This window comes from Pelophylax lessonae (assembly GCF_965119305.1).
Source record: "Pelophylax lessonae genome assembly, chromosome: 11".
NCBI classification, from domain to species: domain Eukaryota; kingdom Metazoa; phylum Chordata; class Amphibia; order Anura; family Ranidae; genus Pelophylax; species Pelophylax lessonae.
The window spans coordinates 175,167,883-175,190,292 of record NC_138778.1 but is presented as its reverse complement, the minus strand read 5'-3'; the positions used below and the strand labels follow the sequence as shown (position 1 = coordinate 175,190,292).

Here is a 22,410-nt window from a genome sequence, read left to right as displayed (position 1 = left end):
TGCATTGTGGTAACACCCAAATTGCTTTTGCGTTCCTTGTAACTTGTGAGTTGGCAAGGTATTTTCCTATGTTGAATGTCATGTAGATTAGAAGATGTCGTCTACAATTATTTGGATAAAGCAAAAGCTTTAGGCATTTGATAGGCTGTGTTTAGGCATTTGATAGGCTGTGTTTAGGCATTTGATAGGCTGTGTTTAGGCATTTGTAGTAGTGCCATATCTGGCTACTCCCCAGGTGTGGCAGACCCATACTTAAAGCTGAAGTTTATCTATGGTGCTTTTTGCATAGTTATGTTGGTCCAGCTTGGAGCAACGAAAGTGTGTATGGTGCCATACACATAGGAGCCTGGTGGAAGCTAGAAATCTCTGTAGTATGCACTGCTGCTCCAGTGTTCTCCATGAGCTTCCTGGGTCCTGCCCTGAGTGGCTGCCCTTCTGGTTTAACACAGGAGGTTGTCTGTATGGCACAGGCACCATTCAGAGAACATTTTGCAAATTCTCAATGATTGGTTGAGGTGGAGATGACTTCACCTCTCTATTTCTTTTTTTTTTTTTTTTTTTTTTTTTTTAGTAATTTTTATTGGAATTTTAAGTTAACAATTTCAACAATAACATTTACAATTATTTGTTACTTCTGACTCATTGCTTGGTACATGGAACAACAGTTAAGAATTTTCTTCACCTCTCTATTTCATCCAGTCAGAGATCCCTCTGCGTTCGTTGATAAAAATGCAAAATGAGCTCTGACTGGTCTGTGTGCCTTCCTGCATATGTTTCCGATGCAGGAAGGCAATTGCTTGGCACAAGACCCCAGGGATCACTGTAGGTAGTGGTGCATACAGCAATGATTTCCATCTTCTACAAGGATCCCACAGGCCATTCATAAATTTCAGTTTTAAAGGATATACGTTTCCGTTTTTTTTGCAGGTAAGGAGAGGTGCATTTTTATTTTTTGAAGCCTGTAAAGCATTGCACCAACGATTAGCAGATCACTGGTGATCTATCAATGTATCCGTGGCCCGTACACATCGCGTACAGGCAGGTGCAATCTGACGGGGAGAGTCCATGGACTACCTTGGTGCTCCACACCGCCTTGGTAGTTCATTGTGAACTACAAGCCGTCAGCCGCAAGGATGTGGGGACTTGTAGTCCATTCATACACACAGCTGTGTGAGCGATGTGGTCGTGGAGCCACACATGACCACGCTGATTTTAAAGTGACAGCTAGTACAGGGAACTTCTCCCTGTACTGCTCTCACATGGAGGTGGGGGGGGGGGGATCATCGCACTGCAGCATTGGGAACATGTTACGACCTAAAAACAGATGGAACATGTTCCCAAAGGTTAACTTATCCTTTAACCACTTGCCCACCGCTCACATTGAGCGTACTGCGGCAAAGTGTCTCGTTCCCGTCCAGCGACATAGACCTACGTCGCTGGACTCCTCCCCCTGTAGGCGGCGCTCGCGCGCCGCTGGAGGCGCGCTCCCGCTGTTTTCATTCACAGCGGGAGTCGGGCCAGGGGAGGAGCGGCGGCGATCGCTGCTGCTCTGCCCCGATCGCCGGGGAATCGAGTGAGGAGATCCGCCCGCCTGTGTAAACAGAGCGGGCGGATCTCCTAAGTGACAGGGACTGACACTGACACATCCGATCTGTCCTTCTGTCACTCAGTCACCCCCCCCACACATCAGTAAGCACCAGGCATACATCACCAGGTGAAAAAAATCACGATAAGCGTAAGCTAAAATTCAGCTTTAAAGGATATGTTCACCTTTTTTGTAGGGTGGAACATGTAGCCTGTTCCAATTCTACAGCAACTGCCGGATGCCTACCACAGCAATAGAGTGCCGTGGTAGATAAATGATCCTGTCAGATGGTATCTGCTTGCCCATATGGGATGTACAGGCACAGATATTGACAGATCTGCCGGAGACTTGCATGGCACCGGTGATCTGTTGATTTCTGGTGCAATGCTTTACAGGCTCCAAAAAATAAAAAAATGCACAAAAAATGTGAACTCATCCCTTAACTATGTTATCTTTGCTCTTGGACTGGTTTAATGGGTTAGTTCTGTATGGATCTGCTCACTCTCGATCTGAACATTAATACAGAATTGATCAGAAGCCTTATGGATAGGTAATCGGGCATGGGGATAATCCTTTTCATACTGATATCTCAACAGCCGTATTTGTAATAAGTGCAGGTTGGAAAGGCTTTTGGCGCTGCTGGATATTGTGACCCCCCCCCCCCCATGATGTGCTTCTCTTACTTGGCTGATGGTAGAGATAGACAAACTACAGCAGTCATGTGCCTGAAGATGATCATTCTGATACTGCCTTCCCCCTGGTTTGTAACTACTGCATTCAGTGTGTAGGGATGGTTGTAGTGGGGGATAAGGTGTATATATCTCCACATACAGACTGTATTTCTTGGTTGAGTTACAGGGCGTTTTTACTGTTGCTTTTAGCAGTGTCAGGCGTTTTTTTCTTTTTTTTTTTTTTGAACGCCTCTCCATGTTTTATGTCCATGCATACATAGACTAACCGTTTAGTGACCTAAGTGTTTAGAAGCTGTAAAATAAACCCAGGGCCGGTGCATTCCATTACCTAAGAACGTGCCCCCGCCGTGCCGCCCCCTCACCTGTATGACGGGCGACATGTCCAGTCGCCCGTCTTCCGGAATCGCGGCATCCGGCCATCTGATTGGCCGAAGCCGCAGTGACGTCACTCCCGCGCACGCGAGCCGACGGTCACGGCACGGGGCTCTGAAGAAACGGCACCAGCGGCCGTTCCTTCAGAGCGCATGCCCCAGTGATGTCACTGGCTGCATGTAAGGTAAATATCTCCTAAACGGTACATGTTTAGGAGATATTTACAGTACCTATAGGTAAGCCTATATTAAGGCTTACCTATAGGTAAAAGTGTCAGAGGAGGGTTTACTTTTTAAAGCTGGTAACCAGCGTTTAGCAAAGTTTATTTAATTCCTTTTGATGCGGAGGCCGCTAGCGTGATTAGCTGGTTAAGGTGAGGCCAGGAAGCCGTCCGCCATTTCCCTCAACTGATGAGTCCTCAGCTGTCAGCTGAGCCTGAAAGTAAAAAAAAAAAAAAACGTTGCCTGCAATACAATGTGTGAAAAAGAGTTTTCGGGGGGGGGGGGTCCCACCATCCATTCCAGGCCCTTTGGGTCTGGAATGGATTTTGGGGGAATCCCACACTAAAACCAGGGCTTGACAAATGTGCTTGAAATCTACAAGCTAGCTAAAAGTTAAGAGCCATTTTTTTCTTTTTTTGTGCATGCCGAATGGCCGGCTTCTGTCAGACTGGCAGCCATAGGAATCGGCCCAATGGCGGCCGGTTTTTAATGAATTGCTGTTGCCTGGCATATGACCCGTGTGCACTTCTTTTATTTCTTCTGAGAGATGTTAAAGGAACAATCTAGCTACCATGACCACTGATTTGAAGTAGTCATGGTGGTAGGAGTCAGAAACACTGCACATGCTGGGATGTATACAATTATGTGCTGGGGGCAAGTTGCACCCCTAGCACATGTGACTTACTGCTGGCAGAGTGTGAGGAGTGGCGCTGGAGGAAGCGTGCAGAGCTGATGCTTTCGGTATCTCTTCTCACAGGTAAAGTGCGTTTGATATCACTTGGCCTGTGACAGGACGGAGCCCCCCCCCCCAAAAAAAAAAATCCATACCAGACCCTTAACTGAGTGTGCAGCCTGGCAGGCCAGTAAAAGGGGTGTGGTGTAACATGTTCCCAAAGGTGAACTTATCCTTTAAAGCTGAATATTAGGTACAGCCATTTTTACAGCTTGGACCAATGCTAGTATATGTTCCATACCGGTTAGGTCCATGTGGAAGCTGGAAATCTCTGTGGTGGCAGTGATGTGAAGGAGGAAACTTTTTATTATTTTTTTTTTTTTCTCCATCACTTATCTCGGTCTGAATTTCTCCCTTGCCACCATTTCTGGTGAAATCTGTCACTAGGAGAGGAAGTGAGGGGAAATCTCAGCACAGGCACTTAAAGGGATTGCTTGAGCTAAGTCTAAAATCCTCCACTCAGAGCAAAATGAATACATTTTTATTAAAGCGGAGTTCCACCCAAAAGTGGAACTTCCGTTTTAGGTAGTAATAACCCCCTGACATGCCACATTTGGGGGGGGGGGGGAGCGGGTACCTAGTTTTGACAGGTACCCGGTCCCACTTCCGCTCAGACGGCCACGGTGCCCTGAACAGAAGTTCTCCTCTCCCCCTGCAATCTTCTGGGACATGTCATTCGAATTTACCATTCAGTATGAGTCCTTTCAGACGAACGATCCGATCAGATCCGCCTGTCAGTTTTTTCAGACGGCCCTGATCAGATGCTCCATGCATCCCTATGAGGCAGCGGATGTCAGCGGAGACATCTCCGCTGACATCCACTGCAATCCGCGAAATCCGGATGGGTGGAAACCCTATTTTCCATCCGTCCAGCGGATGGGATCAGATGAGAACACAGGCGGTCCGTTCTCATCCAATCTCCCCATAGAGGACAGAGGGGGTCTGACAGCCTCAGTCTCCGCACACAGAGTGGAGACGGAGCTGTCATCCCCCTGCTCATCGGCGATGTGCAGATCGATCCCCCGCTGAGCAGAACGGACTCATTCGGCGGATGCGGGCCATGTGAAAGGACCCTATGGCTCACTCTTTTGTAACCATTCATTCCAGGTTTTTTCAGCTCATGGCAGCATTTATGGCTGACTGCTCATCTCATTGCTGTGCAGAGTATCGCTTTTCTTCTATATGGTTAAGCTTGGAGCTTCAGACGGATGACTAAAACATACTATTTTTATTGTAAGAATGTGGTTATATAGAAATTGACGTTTCAGAGTTCACATTTTAGGGTTATTGCAACTTCACTTCCACAAAACCTACCATTACCAAAAAAAACAAAAATACCAGGGACATTACTTCAATGTGATGTGTTCCTTGTGCTGTCTTCTAGTTCAGTAGTGATCTTCCTTCACTGATGTCCCACCCCTGCCGCCGCAATCTTCCCATGTGACCTTACACTTTTTCCAGTAACTAGCAGAAAATATTACCCTAGCATTGGAAATTGTCACACCGACTCTGGGGATGTGTGCTGGGGTCATTTTAAGGAGGGAGTCAGTGCAGTAATTCCCTTTGTTCCAACCTGGCTTGATCATATGTATTTGCTAAAAGGAGCTCTCCTTCAATCAAACCTGTCCATAGATGGAGCGATTTTTACTTTGCAGGAAAGAAAATCTCTAGATTTCCCATCAACAGAGATGGTGGAATCCCTCCTGCGGAGCCATTGGTTTTATTGGAGCTGGAGAATGCAAAATCAGGTTCACTTCTGCATAGAAACCAATCAGCTTCTAACCTCAGCTTGTTCAATTAAGCTTTTTGACAAAAAAAAAAAACTGGAAGCGGATTGGTTTTCATGCAGAAATGAGCCTGAGTTTGCACACTTCAGGTTCAGTAAACCCCGTTTTGTTCTCGCGGGGGAGGGGGGGGTGGTTTGTAGGGAGCTTTCTTTGCTGGGAGAACACAGTAATTACTGCTAGCGCCTACAATAGCTGCTAGCAATATTCGCATGTAAAAATCAACAGGCTGGCTGCACCCTATCAACTTGGGGTACGTTCAGCCTGCCCATAAATGGTTTGAATCTCAGCCAGTCTCTGCTGAACCAGCTGGGATTCTATGGCTGGCTTAAGGTTTGGGTTTTTACACCTTTTGTGGGGTCCCCCTGGTAACTCAATGGAGTCTTTGGAGCACATTTCCCCACCTGATCCCCTCTTAGGCTGTGGGTCCCTATGGGTCCCAACCATCCAGCCATGCATTGACGGCGGTCCTGGTGTCCTTGGTGGAGGTGGCTTTCAGGCGACAGGCTAGCAAAAAGCGCCCCCCCCCCCGCCTTTCCCTGCGTCATCGGTCTCATCAGATTTTGATCTGGCCGCAGCGGATGTCGGTCACCCTGCTGGGTCTACAACCATGCGCCCGGAATCCTCTGATAGTGAGGATGATTCCTCCACATCTGCAACCGCATATGAAAAGGGGCTGGTGGATGCACTGATTATATCTGTGCGTGAAACTTTGAAGATGGGGGACGCAGTTTCCCTTTTGCATTTCACAAGCCATTCAGAGCAGCAAAGGTGTTTCTTCCCCCCCCCCCCCCTTTTTTGACAAAATTGTTGGGTGTTGAGTGGGGACTACCAAAGTGTTACCTTGGGGACCCTAAGAGATACAGGTTTAATGGAGGAAGAGTACCTTTCTTCCGCAGGCTACTAAGAACAAGGCTCATAGGAAGTGTTTGCGTCCCTCAGGGTCGACTGACAAGGGCTCAAAGCCTTTTATGGCTTCCCCCTGGAGGATCCAAATGAACCTGGTCTGCCACGCTGAGAGCGGGCTCCTTCAGCATGAAGGTGCGCCCTCACCTGTATCGGGTCCGGCTACAGGGTCGAGTTTCGCTCTTGTCCCCTGGCAGGGTTCTTTCCTTCCAACTTGGGCTTACAGGGTCTATTTGGGGCGGTACAAGACCTTTTACTTCAATGGGTGATTGTCCAGTTTCTTACTTCGGAATGTTTTCAGGGTTTGTACTCAAATCTGTTTAGATTTCCGACAAAGGAAGGCAAGGTGCCTCCAATCTTGGACCTCAAGGTGCTGCAATGCTTTGTGTGGGTGCAGAAGTTCAGAATGGAGTCTATTCACACGGTGGTGACATCCCTGCTTCAGGGGGATTTTCTTGCCTCTATTGACATCAAGGATGCTTGCCTTCACATTCTGATATATGCCGGTCACCAGCGCTTCCTCTGCTTTGCCATGGGAGAGGAGCATTATCAGGTTGTGGTGTTACCCTTTGATCTTGCCTGTGCTCATGAGGTCTTCACAAAAGTGTTAGCACCGGTGCTAGCTTTGTTACGCCAATGGGGATCGCTGTACTGGGCTACTTGGATGACCACCTGCGAGCAGTGTCTCCTACAGCTCTGATGGAAAACCTGGGGATCACCATACGAACTCTGCGGGAGTTCAGGTGGATTCTGAATTTTTAGAAATCTGGTTCCATCCACAAAGCTGGACTATATTTTGGTTCTGACTCTGCATTAGCCTGAGTGCTCCTTCCTCTGGACAAACTCCAGAAATTGCAGGCTGCAATTTGTCTCCTGCTGTCCAGCAGATGGTCATCCCTCCGGACTTGCATGCAGTTGCTGGGCCTGATGTCTACCTTTTTGAAGCAGTTCCGTTTGCACAGTTCCATATGAAGTCCATGCAAAGGGAGATTTTAGCCAAATTGGACAAGACTCCGCAGTCCCCGGACAATCGGATCCGGCTGAGTCTGGGAATGTAGGAGTCCCTGATGTGGTGGCTTCGTTCTCCAGCGCTTTGTCTGGGGAAAATCCTCCCCTTGTATTGGACAGTGGTCAACATGGATGCCAGCCTGTCTGGATGGGGAGGCGTCCTTGGCAAACATTCTGCTCAGGGGATCTGGACACTGGAGGGGTCCAGACTACCAATCAATGTCTTGGAACTCCGAGTGATCAGACTGTCTGAACCATTGTATGGGTTGTCTTCAGGGTTGTCCAGTGCGCATTCAATCGACAATGCAATGGCCATGGCTTATGTCACTCACCAGGAGGGCACAAGAAGTGTCCTGGTGGCTCTGGAGGTAGCCAGCATTCTAAGGTGGACAGAACAGTTTGTTCCAGCCGTACACATTCCTGGGGTGGAAAACTGGCAGGCGGGTAACCTCAGTCGGCAGGTGTTGGACCGAGGGGAGTGGTCCCTTCATCCAGAGGTTTCATCAGCTGTGTCTCTGATGGGGCATCCCCAAGGTGGCTCTCTTGGCGTCTCGGCTCAACCGAAGGGTGCAGAGGTTCGTGGCTTGGTCACGTGATCCTCTGGCGGATGCCGCAGACGCACTGGTGGCCCCGTGGGGTCAGTATCGTCGGATTGATGTCTTCCTTCTCAAGCTTCTGCCAAGACTTCTATGCAGGATCGAGGAAGTAGAGATTCCGGTCATCTTGGTGTCTCCGGACTGGCCTCGCCGGGCTTGGTACGCCGGTCTGGTGCGGCTAGTCCCTGACGTTCCTTGGAAGCTTCCTCTCAGGGAGGATCTGCTGTCCCAAGGACCGATCTTCCATCCTGCTTTAGTTGCTGGCTTTGATGGCTTGGCTGTTGAATGCCAGGTGCTGAAGGAGAGGTTTAGGAGAGGTTTATCGGAGTCAGTGATTCCTACCTTGTTAAAAGCTAGGAAATCTACTTTTAAAGAAGATGTATTATTGTACGTGGAAGACTTGTATTGCATGGTGTGCGTCTCTTGAGGTTCATCCTCGCTCTTGACCTTCCTTCAGCTGTTCCTTGAACAGAAATTGGCCTGAGTACCATCAAGGGCCAGGTGTCGGCTTTGGCTTTCTTCTTCCAATGAACCTTGGCCACACTCCCTGGTGCGTACCTTTCTTCAAGCTGTCCGACATTTGGTTCCTCCTGTGCTGTCTCTGTTGCCGCCTTGGGACCTCAATTTGGTGCTTTTCGATCCTCCAGAAGCCTCCCTTTGAGAATCTTTGGGAGGTTCCCTTGCTTACAGTCTCAGAAGGTGGCGCTTTTTGGTGGATATTATCTCTGCATGCAGGGGGTTGAAACCGCCTGCCGTTCACCTTACTTGGTGGTTCAGAGAAGGTGATACTTTGCCCCTGTCTGTCTTTCCTCCCAAAGGTTGTCTCTGATTTTCATTTAAATGAAGACATTGTGTTGCTTCCCTGTGTCCCAGGCCTAAACATCCAAAGAAAATTGCCTTGCATGCTTGGATGTGGTCCGGGCAATTAGGGTGTACCTGGCAGCTAGGGAGTCTTTCAGGAAGTCAGGCTCGCTACTTATTTGTGCTCACTCATGGGCATCGGAAAGGGTTGTCCGCTTCCCCTGCGACCATTTCCAGATGTGTCTGAGAGACGGTGATTCAGGCCTATTCCATCAACGGTCCGTTTCCTCCTTTCCCTGTCAGGGAGCACTCTACTCAGGCGCTTAGTGCAGATTTGCAAGGCGACCACCTGGTCGTTGTTGTTGGCATCTACGGATGCCGCTTTTGGCCGCAAGGTTTTGCAGACTGCTGTTTTTGGAGGACCTTATCCTCTTCGAGGGTGTATTTTTTTTTTTTCAGGTAGACTAAGACTGGGGTGTCCATAGAATTCCTGTGTAAAGGCAGGCTTCCCAAAACTTTTGGTAATAGTGTATATAAAACTAAACCTAAAATTGTATAATTGGAGATGTGGGATATGTTTATTGTAAATGATACCTAAACCTTTATTTTTTTTTTTTCCCCTGGTTTGAACAATTTTCCAATAGATAGTTGATACACGGGTACTAGCTTTGTTTTTTGCAGCCCATAGTAAAGAAGACTGCCATGTATGAGCTGGAGCAAGAGTAGAGCCTGTACCCATAGCAGCCAGAGGGGTTTATGATTTTGAGAAAAGGAACGTGGCTGACATTGGGTACAGCTGCTTTTGGCTTTGTCTTTGTCTAGGGTAGACCTTTTCTCCTTTTTTTTTTTTTTTAAAAAATGTAGTTTGAAGTTCTGAAAGAGCCTGCTCTTGGAGTGGAGGTTTGTCGGAGAGCGGTGTCGGTAGTAGGAGGTTGATTTCTGTTTTTGCTGATTATATCATTGTGATGTGAGGAGTAATGGGTGATTCTACGTAGTCATCTTTCCTCTGAAGTACGTTTAGTGTGACCTGAGTCACTTCCATGCTTTTGTTTTCAGTGCCTGATTTATCTCTGCTAAAAACGCGCCCCCCCCCCCCCCCCAAAAAAAAAATCGGAAGCCTTTTAGGGCAAAGTTGATGATTGAATGCCTCCCTTGAACAATCCTCCAGGGTCATCAGAGACTGATGTTCATTCTTGTACACCATTTTTGTCTGATGCATCTTTTTATATTGCTGTCATGTTGGTACAGGTATCGAAAATGTATTTGGTGTTAATAGTAATTTGTTAATGAAGGATTACATCTTGTGTATGCAGTTCTTTCCTTAACCACCTGATATACAGAATGTCCCTCAACTAGTGGAAAACCCAACCACGCTGACATCCTCCTGCTTAACCTGCAGTATGTATCAGATGTAGAAGTGCTGAATGATCGCACACAGACTCCTCCCCCTCTAGCCTCTCTCAACATTGGCAAGGTAGGTGGATTTTCATGTTGTATCTGTTATAAGAATTAGAGTGGGGGGGGGGGGGTCTCCACGCTTTCTAAAACAAGGGCAAGCTTGCTGTTTAGGCTTTGGGGGGGGGGGGGGGGGGGGGTTTCCACGCTTTCTAGACCAAGGGCAATCTTGCTGTTTAGGCTTTGGGGGGGGGGGGGGGGTCGGACTACGGCCAGTGGGAGTAGAACGTGCCTTATCATTGTTTTACCCTGAGGGATGGTGCCCCATTATTAGTGAGAATTGTACCCCATTTGATGTCAGTAAGTGGAATTCTCCAAGAGCCAGATAAAAAGGCAAGCAAAGGGCCACACCCGGTCCCCAGTTTGGAGACAACTGATAAGAGTATGGTTCTCCACAGCTTGGCATTTTCTAACATAAGGTGGGTCATTGCAGTTGTTAAAAGCACAATTAAACTAAAGGTTTTACCCTAGTCACAATCTGAAAAAATGCTGAACTGCGTGCAGGGACAATCCTATGTGCTCAGTTTTCCCTACTATGCCGGAGAGTTATCTAAACCCACCTTCTGGAGCCCAATGGAACTTTTAGTTTAAAATGACTGAATACATTCCACATCCATCAATGCAAAAGTTTTTTAAAAGCTTAGTTTTAGAAACCAGCCAAAGTAGAAAAAAAAAGCATGTCCGCATGCTGCAGAGAGGGATGCAAGAAGCAGCCCCTCTGCACAAGTTTGACGCCCCTTGCTAAGTCAGATTGATGATAGCTGGCCTAACAGGAAATCTTGGGACTTGTTGCTAAGTGGAGAAATTTGGCTTTGACTCAGCAGGGGTCATGTTGGGTCTCTGCACTGCAGAGTGATGACTGCTTCCTTACAGAGGGCCGTGGTCCTTCTCTGCAGCATGCTGACAGGCTTACTAAAGAAAATGGATCGTTTCACTCACCTACTGCTTACATGAGCCTGGAATGTAATTATTGGACTAGCAGAGAAGAGTAATTATGGCACAGTGTTCAGGAAGTGCACTCTTAGTGACACTGTGATGTGCTGTTTGAATTCCTATTGGGGGATTACTAAACACAGATTCAAGTAATTGAGTTAACACTTTGATTTAAAGTGACCCTGTTGCTGTTCAGCAGGTGTTAGTCTCAAGCCCACCTTAAGGAGGTACACTTGTCTGTCAGGGGGAGGTGTTGCATTTTTGCTCTTTTGCAGATGTACGGCTGCCACTACAGTCTGCATGTATTAAATAGTGTGTCCCCCACTATGGTTCCTAAACCGACCTTCACTACAGTGTGATTTAGTGGTCCACAGGAGGAACCCTAGTATAGGATGCGCCATTCAACACACCCAGAATTATCGGGTAGCAGCAACACTCTTAACACTGCCCACTGGAAAGCCTATTATTCCAATTTATTTATGAAATGTGCTTGGTCCTTCTGCCAGCTAGTGACGAGGCAGCTTAAAGCACTTTGACAAAGTTTGCTAGATGGTGTTACTGGCTTACTGATTGGTCTTGTTACCTGGTATTCTTTTGAATACACAGATCACTTTAGATTTTTACTTAAGACGGTAACCAAATTCCATTCACTACAATTCCCAGCACAGAATTATTACAACTGTTAGAAATTTCCCTTTCGTTCACCGATGGACGCAGCACTTCATAAATCATTACTTGGTTATATTGCCTCCTCCCAGGAGTAGGACAAGGCAGAAATATAAACACCTGGGTATGCCCATGGGCCATCCCCAGCTTGGTATATAACCCCCCTCTCTGCTGTAGGTAATCAGTTTTAATCTGTCTAGTCAGGAGTAAGGACCTAGGCTCCCAGCTGGGATCCCTGGTCCTAGCAATTTTTTTTTTTTTTTCTTTCATCATTTTTTTTTTTTTGGAGATCTACAGTCAACTGCTGGGCGACGGACTGGATAATCTAGATCCAGTGGTCCCCTCGCAGCCCAGCCAGCGCGTGCAGACTGCAGCTACGCGCTAGGTCGGCTGTGACATAGCCTCACTGACCGAGGCTGGCCCGTGAGTTAAACGTCTCGCATGGTCACACACGACCGGGCTTGGGTCTGAGTTGCAGCAGTCCCTTGGCCGACAGCTCCCCTACTTCGGTGGTGAGGATTCGGTCTGGAGAGTTACCCGCACCATGAAAGTTTAAGTACCCCCCTCCCCTTTTGGCTGTTTTTTGATGTTGACACAGGTAACCTTCAGGGGCAATCGGACTTGCCTGCAGGTTCCCTCCTCCCATGGTCCCTTGCAGAGGGTGCAGCGTTGTGGAGGGTGCAGAGAAGATCATGGCTGCATGCTTCAGTGTTTGTAGCTTATGGTGGCTATTTTTCCCTTAGTCTTGCTGGTCTCCGGTTGGCGGCCATGTTTGTGTAGCCCGATGTCATGGGGGCCATTTTCCCTTAGTCCGGGAGACGCTGGAGATGACGCCTTGTGGGCATGCTGAAGCTCCCCCCCGGGATGGTCCCAATGATGAAGCTGGGTTTCGAATTCTCAGCGCTTCTCTGGTAGGTAGGGGGAGTCCTTGGGGGGTCCCTGATATAGATGTATCTATCCCCCTCTCTCCCCCGATTGGTGCCTTGAGGGGGATCCTTTAGTGGTGCCAAAAGATCGTTACTGCAAGGTCTTTTCGTTATGGAGCCTCAGGGTCACATCTCCCCAACTGACCCACTCATGAAGGTGGCAGGTCCCTCAGAACTCCAGCTTCCTATGGTTGTACTGATGGCGATCCTGCAGTCCTTAGTGTCCTGGGTGGAAGTGGCATGTGGACAAAGGCCCAGGAGGAAGTGTCCCCCGCCTTCCGCCGCTCAGTCTTTCATCTGATTCTGAGCCTGATGCCACCCTGGACACGGCCCTTCCAGGGGGACTTGATATCACACCCCCAGATTCATCCGATAGTGAGGATTCTTCCATGGTCACAGCAGTACCCCAAAGGTGTTTCCTTAAGTGCCTTATTTTGACAGGTTTTTCTGTAAAGAATGGGAACAACCAAAATTACCTTTTGTGGTCCCCATGCATTTTGCTGTACGTTACCCTTTTGAGGAGTCGCGTTTAAAAAAAGTGGACTAGTTCACCGGTGGTGGACCCTCCTGTTTTAAGGTTGAATGAAGCAACCATGATCCGAGTAGAAGAATCACCATCCTTTAAGGACCCGGCTGACAGGAAAGCGAAGGCTGTGGCATACAGCATGTTTGCTATGGCTGGTTCGACATTGAAGCCAGTCTTTGCCTCAGCCCTGGTGTGTCAGACCCTAACTGAATGGGCCAAGCGTTTGGGCCAGGGCCTGGGGGGTGAACAGGTCCCCATTCCTTGTGTTGATTTAGCAGACCAGTTGGTCCATGAGCTGCAGTTTATTTGATGCAGCTTTGGATACAGCTCCTGTGCTTTCCAAACTGTTTCAGCGGTGGTGATTAGATGCGTGCTGTGGCTTAAGAACTGGTCCTAAGACCAAGCCTTCCTGCCACAATCCAGGAAGAGAAGGAGCCTCGTTGCAGATGGGGGCTCTCCTCCTCAGCCCATAGAAAATGTGTGAAATAGATCTTTCAAATCTTTCCCGGGAGGTTCCAAGCAACCTTGGTCTAAGTCTAAAGCTAGCTTCTCCAGACCCGCAGACAAGACCCCTTCAGCATGATGGTCTGCCCTGATGGTGGGGGGACATCTTTGCTGTTTTTGGGCCCTGTGGACTTTTTTTGTGAACGTCAAGCAGTTCCACAAAATGTTTCTTTTGGGGGGTACCGAGAAAGGGAGGTAAAGTTTATTTATTTATTTTCTTCCCCTGGGTTTTTTTAGGTCCCGAGTGTCCTTGTGAGGATTTTATTCCTGCAAAGGTTGTTAATGTCTGAAATACCTAAGGTTCCCCCCTATCCCTGTCCAGGGAATTGAATTACCTAGGTCTGGTTTTAATTCTGACCAGGGTGGTCCTTCCTCTGTACAAATTTCAGGAACCACAGGCCGTGATTCACCAGCTCCTGTCAGTTCCCTCTCCCTAGTAGCATACAGGTTCTGAGCCTGGTGCTATCCACCTTCAAGACAGTTCTGTTTGCACAAGCCTACATGCAGCTCCTTTTAGCAGGTTCGGCTCCCCAGGAGGATATTGAAGTTTGTGATCATGGGTTTCTGACAAATGGATGGCACAGGCGTCCAAGGGCCACGGTAAGGCCAGTATCATCCTCGGCTCAGGCTGCTTCCGCAGTTCCTGTGAGGAATAAAGAGCCAGAATCTTTCAATCATTCTGGTGGCCGTAAACGTCCCTTTGGGGCCTTCTCTCAGAGAAGACCAGTTGTCCCAAAGGCTAATCTACCATCCTGCTTTAGTCACTGGTTTTAATGGCTTGGCTTTTGAAAGCCAGGTACTGAGGTATGGGGTTTGTCTGGATTAGTGATCCCTACTATGGTGAAGGCGATGGTCGTCCTCCAGCAAGATGCCCTATCATACGTGGAAAGCATGCATTTCTTGGTGTGAGTCAATTAGCGCTCATCCTCAATCCTTTTCTGTGGCGCCGATCTTAACCTTTCTTCAATGAGGCATTGTTTAGAAGTTGGCTTTGAGTACCATCAAGGGCCTGGTGTCTGCCTTGGTAAACTTCTTTCAGCGACCCCTAACCATGTACTCCAGTTCGCACCTTCATTCAGGGTGTTCGACATGTGGCTCTTCCTGTACGGTCTCTTTTGCCGCCATGGGATTTCAATTTAGTGTTTTCGGTTCTCCAGAAACCTCCAGAATATTTGGGAGGTTCCCTTGCCTACGTTATCTCAGGTGACATTCTTGGTGGCTATTACCTCGGCCCCGCAGGGTATCTGACTTGGCAGCATTATCCTGTCGTACTGCCTATTTGGTGGTCCATATCGATAGTTTTTCTTCGTCCCTGTCCATCATTCCTGCCCAAAGTTGTCTTGGACTTCCATTTGAATGAGGACATTGTTTTCTTCCTTGTGTCCCAAGCCGGCTCATCCCAAGGAATTTGCTTTACATATCTGGCATATCTGGCAGCTACTTAGTCCTTTCGAAGGTCAGACTCTCTTTTTGTGGTTATGGACGGACTAAGGATAGGGATAACCGCATTCTTCGGCTAACATCTCCAGATGGATCAGACAGATGGTGTCTCGGGCCTATTCCATTAAAGGTCAGGTTCCACCTTTCCCTGTCATGGCACATTCTAATTGGACGCTGAGTGCTTCTTGGGCCTTCTGTCAGGCATCAATATGGCAAGTTTGCAAGGCAGCCACTTGGTGGTCGGGGCATACCTTCACAAAATTCTAGGTAGGTAGATACTTTGGCATCTGCGGATGCTTCTTTTGGCCGCAAAGTTGTGCATGCTGCTGTTTAGGAGGGGCTGTTACCTCTTGAGGGTTTTATTTCTTTTTCTTTACTTTAATTTTCAGACAGGGCTCCTGTGTCCTGGTTAAGGTACTCAAGTTTATCCTTGGGTTATTTTCCCCACCCCTCATTTTCCTTTTGGCACTGCTTTTGGACGTCCCAGTAGTTATGATTTATGGAGCGCTGTCTGTTGAACGAAAGAAAATGAGATTTTAGTACGTACCGAAAAATCCATTTCTCAGAGTTCGACAGACACTGCACCCACCCGTCTATGGAGTGCTGATACTGCTTGCTACTAAACTGATTACCTAGAGCAGAGAGGGGGTTATATAGCAAGCTTGAGGACAGCCCATGGGTCTAGCTAGGTGTTTTTTGTTCTGCTTAGTCCTACTCCTGGAGGAGGCAATATAACCCAGTAGTTATGATTTATGGAGCGTGGTGTCCACGTGGATTAACTCAAGAGAAATGGATTTTACGGTAAGTACAAAAATCCAATTTTTATTTTTAGAACGTCTGTCTTGTATATGAACCTGGTTCCATATGAGCTTTTAGGGCAGTACAGCAGGTGGTATCAAAGTGACCGTGCAGAGGTATGGACAGTCTACAAAGCTACTAGTCTAGGAGCAGTGTGGAAGGGTCAGGCTAGGCAAGAATACTGCAGAACAAAGGGGTCCACAAGAGAACATGAAGAGGTGGGATGTGATCAGCGCAAAAATACTCCCTGCTATGGCTGAGTTTGTTGGTGTAGGTCAAACATGCTGGTGAGGTGTAGAGCATTTTCCTTAAAAATGGTGATTTCTAAATTACAGCACATAAGTTCAGTACTATGATTACCTGTTTTGTCTGTCATGTTGTATAATGCTGGATTACTGATTTTGCCTTCTATAAATTGTTTGTTTTGTGGCAGTTGGCAAGCAGAGCTCGATTGGAGAAGGAAGAGAAAATGAGCCAGGCTTATGCCATCAGTGCTGGGGTTTCTGTGGATGGACAGCAGTTATTCCAGACCATTCATAAGACGTGAGTGCTACCATGTTTTACTATTTTTAGCACAAGAAGGTCATGATGGCTTTTGGTGTGGTTGCCAATATATCTCCATGCAGTTTTCTTACAAAAAAGACCAAAAGAACAATATAATATCAGAAGTCTAATAACGTTATTGACTGAAGAGTGGTATTCCCTGTAACTAGTTTTTAACTGCACAACCATGAGTTTGACAGCCAGCTTTTTCCATGGAATAGAATATCCAACTAATTTCCAAGTCCTGGTCAATGGAAAAAGCAGACGATCAAGAAACTCGGGTTACATGGTTAAAAATTAGTTACTGTGAGTACCACTCGTCTAATGTCATTCCACGGATTTCTTGATCTTTTGGTTGTAAAATTGTTTAAGACTTTTAAGTGGATTTTATGGATATGTAATAGTGTGTTCCACTTGGAACTTTTAAGATATAGAGGGCTGCTGCAGACACACACATTAGGGAAGTGTTTTGATATTTGTGCAGATACCACTTCACACCTTCCCTTTTGCAGCAATGCCACTAGGAAGATTGAGAGTGTATGAAACTGAATCTATACATGCCGTAGATTGTATGTGGACCTGTAGTTGTGGTTAGATCTATTTTTGGAACTGTGATTGCTAGCTAAGAACCCATAAGTACACGGCTAAGGCTATAGAACACAGGAGAAAGGGATGATAAAAGCAACTGACCCTTAGCCCTCGTTCACACAGAACACTGCTCTGAAATCGTGTGAGTTCAGGTTAAGTCTCACGATTTCATAGCAATGTTCAGTGTGAACGAGGGCTGAGGGTCAGTCTTTTTTTTTTTTTTAAAGCTGCATTCAAGTCTGGCACAGGGGGCAATTTGAAAGATCTGTGCGGGTTCACACACAGATGTCTATTGAAGCGCCCCCCCCCCCGATCTCCTCCCAAGCGCTTTGGTTTCCGCCCCCCCCCCCTTCAAAAAAAAAAAATCACCAAAAGTAGTGCAGGAACTACTTTTGGAAAGCGGTGCGGCATCTTGGATTGGGACGCTGCAATTTAACATGCTGTTTGACCTGTCAAATCGCGCTGGTGTGAACGAGGGCCTGATGTGTTAAATGTACAGAGAAAAAGGTCAGCCCAAAGTATTCTTGTCTTGGGAAATACACTTTACAGAAAAAATATGTGGATCCGAACCTTGGCAGCAGTTTGGAAAGGCCATTTTGTCTCTGTGCACAAAGCCGGCTCTTTAAAGACATTTAGTGTGTGGGGGGGAATGGCCTGGAGTGGTATGCGGTAGGGCGCTGGTGACCTGTCCTCCGCCAACACGTCCTCCGCCAACACGTCCTCCGTTCTACTAGATCCTGTGAGTCCGTGGCTTCTCTGATACCTCTTTCTGCTCCCCTGACTGTCGGGCACCACCCTGCGATGTCTCCCCTTAAAAAGGCTTTGGAAACGGCTGCAAAACATTATAAATTTCAGAACATCGTTTAGTGTGAAAAAAATGAGTGACCGAGCCCTGGCTTCCATCCTACTGTACTTTTTTGGGGTGAAATGAAATGCCAATTGTGAGCCAGGTCTTCTCAAACAGCATCAGTACCTGACCAAACAGATGCTCTTTTGGTTGAATTGGATGCAGATTTTCACACTCCAAGATCTTGTGGATAACCTCCAAAGTAGAGTGACGGGTCTTCAGGAAAGGGTAGAGGAGCAACTCCTTATTTATGTTCATGGCTTTGCAATGAGATGTCCAAGGAGCTTGTATAGGTTTGGTCAGATGTCACACTTTTGGTTAGATGACTTGACGGGCTTCCTTCTGAAATGTTCGCCTTGCTGTTTCTGCCTTCAGTACTTCTGAGTTGCTCACCTTCAACAAGCATACAGCCAAATTGGTTGGAGAAATATCAGAATTGTTTTATTGCTATACTTCTAGGTCAGTGACTTAAACCATCAGTTACTGCATCAGTGTGACAGCCAGGCAACTAGTATTTGTATAAGGAAAAGTCTGAAATGGCATGTTTCCTTAATGTAAGTCACTTCAAAGTGTTAGTGCTTCATAACTACTTTAAGTTACTGTAGGGGGCAGGGGTTATAGTTTGAGTTTAAAAGTACAGTAAAACCTTGTATTGCAAGCATAATTTGTTCCAGAAATGTGCTTGTAATCCAAAGTGTGTGTGTGTGTATATGATCTCTCAAAGTGAATTTCCCCATATGAATGGAAACTCAGATGATTTGTTCCTCAACCATTTATTCACAAGTCCTTCAGTCTAGTCCATATAAAAGATTATAGCAATGTGACTTAAGGGAATGCCTGGTTAATCTTTCTGTATTGTTGGATCCAACTTGCATCAATCAAAATGAGGATCATACTTGGGGCTCGAACACTGCAGCTCAAAGCTGCCTTTATTTCAGCTTGAAGCTTGTGCTTTTTTTGTGCTCTTTTGCATGTTTTTATTGAGCTTCAAGCTCCTTTGAGCCAAGTGTGTGCGTGTTGTTTTTTTTTTTTCCCAAAAAAATCGCATACAAGTCTCCTTAGGCCCCTTTCACACTTGTGGACCATTCAAATCTGCCTGTCCGTTTTTCAAGCGGATCTGAACTGCTGCCCCATGCATCTCTATGGGGCATTGGATGTCAGCGGAGACATGTCCGCTGACATCCGATTTGATCCTGTCCGTCCAATCCGACGGATGGAAACCCTATTTTCCATCCGTCTGGCGGAAAAGGCGGTCCGTTCTCATCCGATTCCCCCATAGAGGAGACCGGGGATCTGACACCTCGTCTCCGCACACAGAGCGGAGACTTGGCTGTCATCCGCCTGCTCAGCGGGGGATCTGCGAATCGATTCCCCGCCGAGCAGCACGGCTCCGTCGACGGAACGGAGCCGTGTGAAAGGGGCCTTAAAGTAGTAAGGAAACTTTTCTAAAGTCAAAACGACTTTAGTAGTGCTAATTAAGACCTCTCTCATTGACTAACATGAGACGTGACCCTACTAGTATTGCAAGACTTCAATTGTTTATATAAAGTTAAAATTTATAAAAAAAAATTTGCTAGCCTTGTAAAACCCTTGCAAAGTTACTCGCAATCTAAGGTTTCCGTACTTGATTTAAAATGTTAATTTGAAGTTTAACAGCCCAGCCTTTCCACTTTATTGCTTAGCAGCAATAAAGATGCCTATCAGGGGCACCCCCCCCCCCCCCCCAGGTGTTTTGTCTAAGAATTTGTATATTAAGTTAGGTTTGCAATCTGGAAGCCCCTGCTTTTCACGGTGACAGAATATCTTGAACAGCCTTTACGTATGCTACTGGTACTCAGTGTACATGTTTATTCTAATGTTTACTAATATAAGCACAATGGCTTTTTGTCTGCTTTCTCTACAGGATAAAGGACTGTAAATGGCAAGAAAAAAATATAATAGTTATGGAGGAGGTAGTTATCTCTCCCCCGTACCAGGTGGAAAATTGCAAAGGAAAAGAGGGTAGCGCGCTAAGTCATGTTCGCAAAATAGTAAGTACATGCTTTATACCTAATCTTTGGGTTTCTTTGCTTTGAAATGTACATGGTAGGTTACTGCTGCTAGGATGAATAATGTTCAATTGTGCTTGTAGTGTTTCTCTTCAGTTAGGACCAGGCCTCCTGAAAGGTTAGCAGTACTGGCGCACTGCTAAAATCTTGAATGATTAACTGCTAAGACTGCCAGTCAGTCTCCTAACAAAAATGTCTGTGTTCGTTGTAAGTACCATGTAGTAGTAGGAATTTTGCACCCAGTTGGGGAAATGGGCAATTAATAGATTACATACAAGTGGTTAACTGTTGTATACACCTAGTGAAGTGACTGGCCCCAGGTGATAGAGAGGAAACAAATCATCCTACAGAAGTTGTACCTGTTTTTTTTTTTTTTTTTTTCTGCAATCCTCCTATGTGAAATTGGCTAGATTGGCAAGGGAGGCAAAGGGGACGTTCATGTTACTGCATAGCAAGAGCTCAGAGGTATAAAAAAACAGTATAAAGTTTATTAGCTACAGTTTAAAATACAAAATTCCCCTAGTTAGAGACAAATGAGACAAACGGAACAGAAAGCAACACTAAACACAGAGCAGTATTTGAGGTTGTCCAAAAAACTATTTGTGCGTATGTAATACAAAACTACAAATTTAGATGCATAATTAAAGCCCTGATGCCAAGCTACTCCTCTGGCAGTCCAAAGATCACCCCTGGATGTATCTGGTGACATATGCCAGTAGAACCCAACATGTTTCACCATAAGAACTGCTGCTTCAGGGGTTGAAAGAGGGTTTATATGTAGAGTTCTGTAAATAAGCAGTCAGATATCAGACCATAAATATACATACAAACGTGTATATATACAATACCAAACATTTAAAGTTGCATTCATATGTCAAATCAAAAATACAATTACCATGTATAATAGTTGCTTATGTAGTAAGGATACTGATTGGCCCAAGGCATCCAAGGTGAGGTTCCCCCCAAAAAGGAAGCCACAGGGGCGGTAGATGGAATGCCTCACTGGCGTGTGTGGCACATCATAAGGTTAAACCAATGCACAACAGTGTAGGTGTGCATATGTATGTAAGGCCTAATGATTAAAAGTATAATAGAACTATGATGCATAGATATCTTTGCAAAGTGTATATATAACTAGTAGTCCAGCAACCCAAGATGTATGTATTCATTCAAACAAGAGCACGCACTGGTATCAAACCCTAACAGAGCATTCCAATTGGGAAAAAGCCTAAAATGGATTAATACAAATACATCTGAAATACTGCGTAATACTAAGATTTGCTAGAGTAGTATAAAAAGAAAAGCTAGACAGAGGCTGGGCATACTGTATGTATGTCATATAAAATCGACCAGTGTAGGAAGGCGGGGTAAGCCACTTAGATTATAAGTGGCTCTTCTCTACATCCTTTCAAAGTGCTAAATATTTAAAGCTTGTCTGACAGTTTAGAAAAGAGGGCAGAGCTGAAGTCGCTCTACAAAGCTGAGGGAAGAGACACCCCCCCCCCCCCTTGCACACAGGGAACAGAGCTGAGGCTGTCAATCATCTGGAGGCCCCTCCCCTGTCACCTTTTGTCTTGGTGTCAGGAAAACTCATGCTGATAGCAGAGGATCGAAGCTGCAGACAGAAATGACATTTAGTGCTCTTAATTGATTATTCATTATCAAGGGTTATGCTTTGTTCCTATTTCATGTGGGGTTTACAACCACTTTAAATTCATTATCTTAAATGTACAGGACAAGATCATGGAGTGGATTTGCCACTACCTTCAGGCGATTGGACACTTGCAATTACTTTTTACCACAACGAAAAACACCCTGAGCCTTTTACTAAAGCATCTCAAGTGAGTAACACCCCTCACATTTTTGTAAATATTTTATTATCTTTTCATGTGACAACACAAAGATGACACTTTGCTACAATGTAAAGTAGTGAGTGTACAGCTTGTATAACAGTGTACATTTGCTGCCCCCCTCAAAATAACACACAGCCATTAATGTTCAAACTGCTTGCAACAAAAGTGAGTACACCCATAAGTGAAAATGTCCAAATTGGGCCCAATTCACCATTTTCCCTCCCCCTGTGTTTCATGACCCGTTGACAAGTATTCAGGTGTGAATGAGGAGCAGGTGTGTGACATCTGGTGTTATCGCTCTCACTGTTACTGGTCACTGGAAGTTCAGTCTGAAAAAAAAAAAATTGTTGCTCTACATTAAGATGGCCTAGGCTATAAGAAGATTGCAAAGACCCTGAAACTGAGCTGCAGCACTGTGGCCAAGACCCTACAGCAGTTTAACGGGACTCAAAGGCCTCGCTATGGTAGACCAAAGAAGTTAAGTGCATGTGCTCAGCATCATATCCAGAGGTTTATTTATATATATATATATATATATATATATATATATATATATATATATATATATATATATATATATATATA

General features: G+C 46.1%; 1 protein-coding gene across 1 annotated transcript in view; it reads left to right on the top strand.

Annotated features, from left to right (window-relative positions):
• LSM12 (LSM12 homolog) overlaps nt 1-22,410 on the top strand; it is a 45,241-nt gene that overhangs the window by 4,239 nt on the left and 18,592 nt on the right. Inside the window, exons 2-4 of the mRNA XM_082272972.1 lie at nt 10,039-10,172; nt 16,380-16,489; nt 19,828-19,954. Of these exons, the coding sequence (XP_082129098.1) occupies nt 10,039-10,172; nt 16,380-16,489; nt 19,828-19,954 (371 nt within the window). The remainder of the gene's footprint in view (nt 1-10,038; nt 10,173-16,379; nt 16,490-19,827; nt 19,955-22,410) is intronic.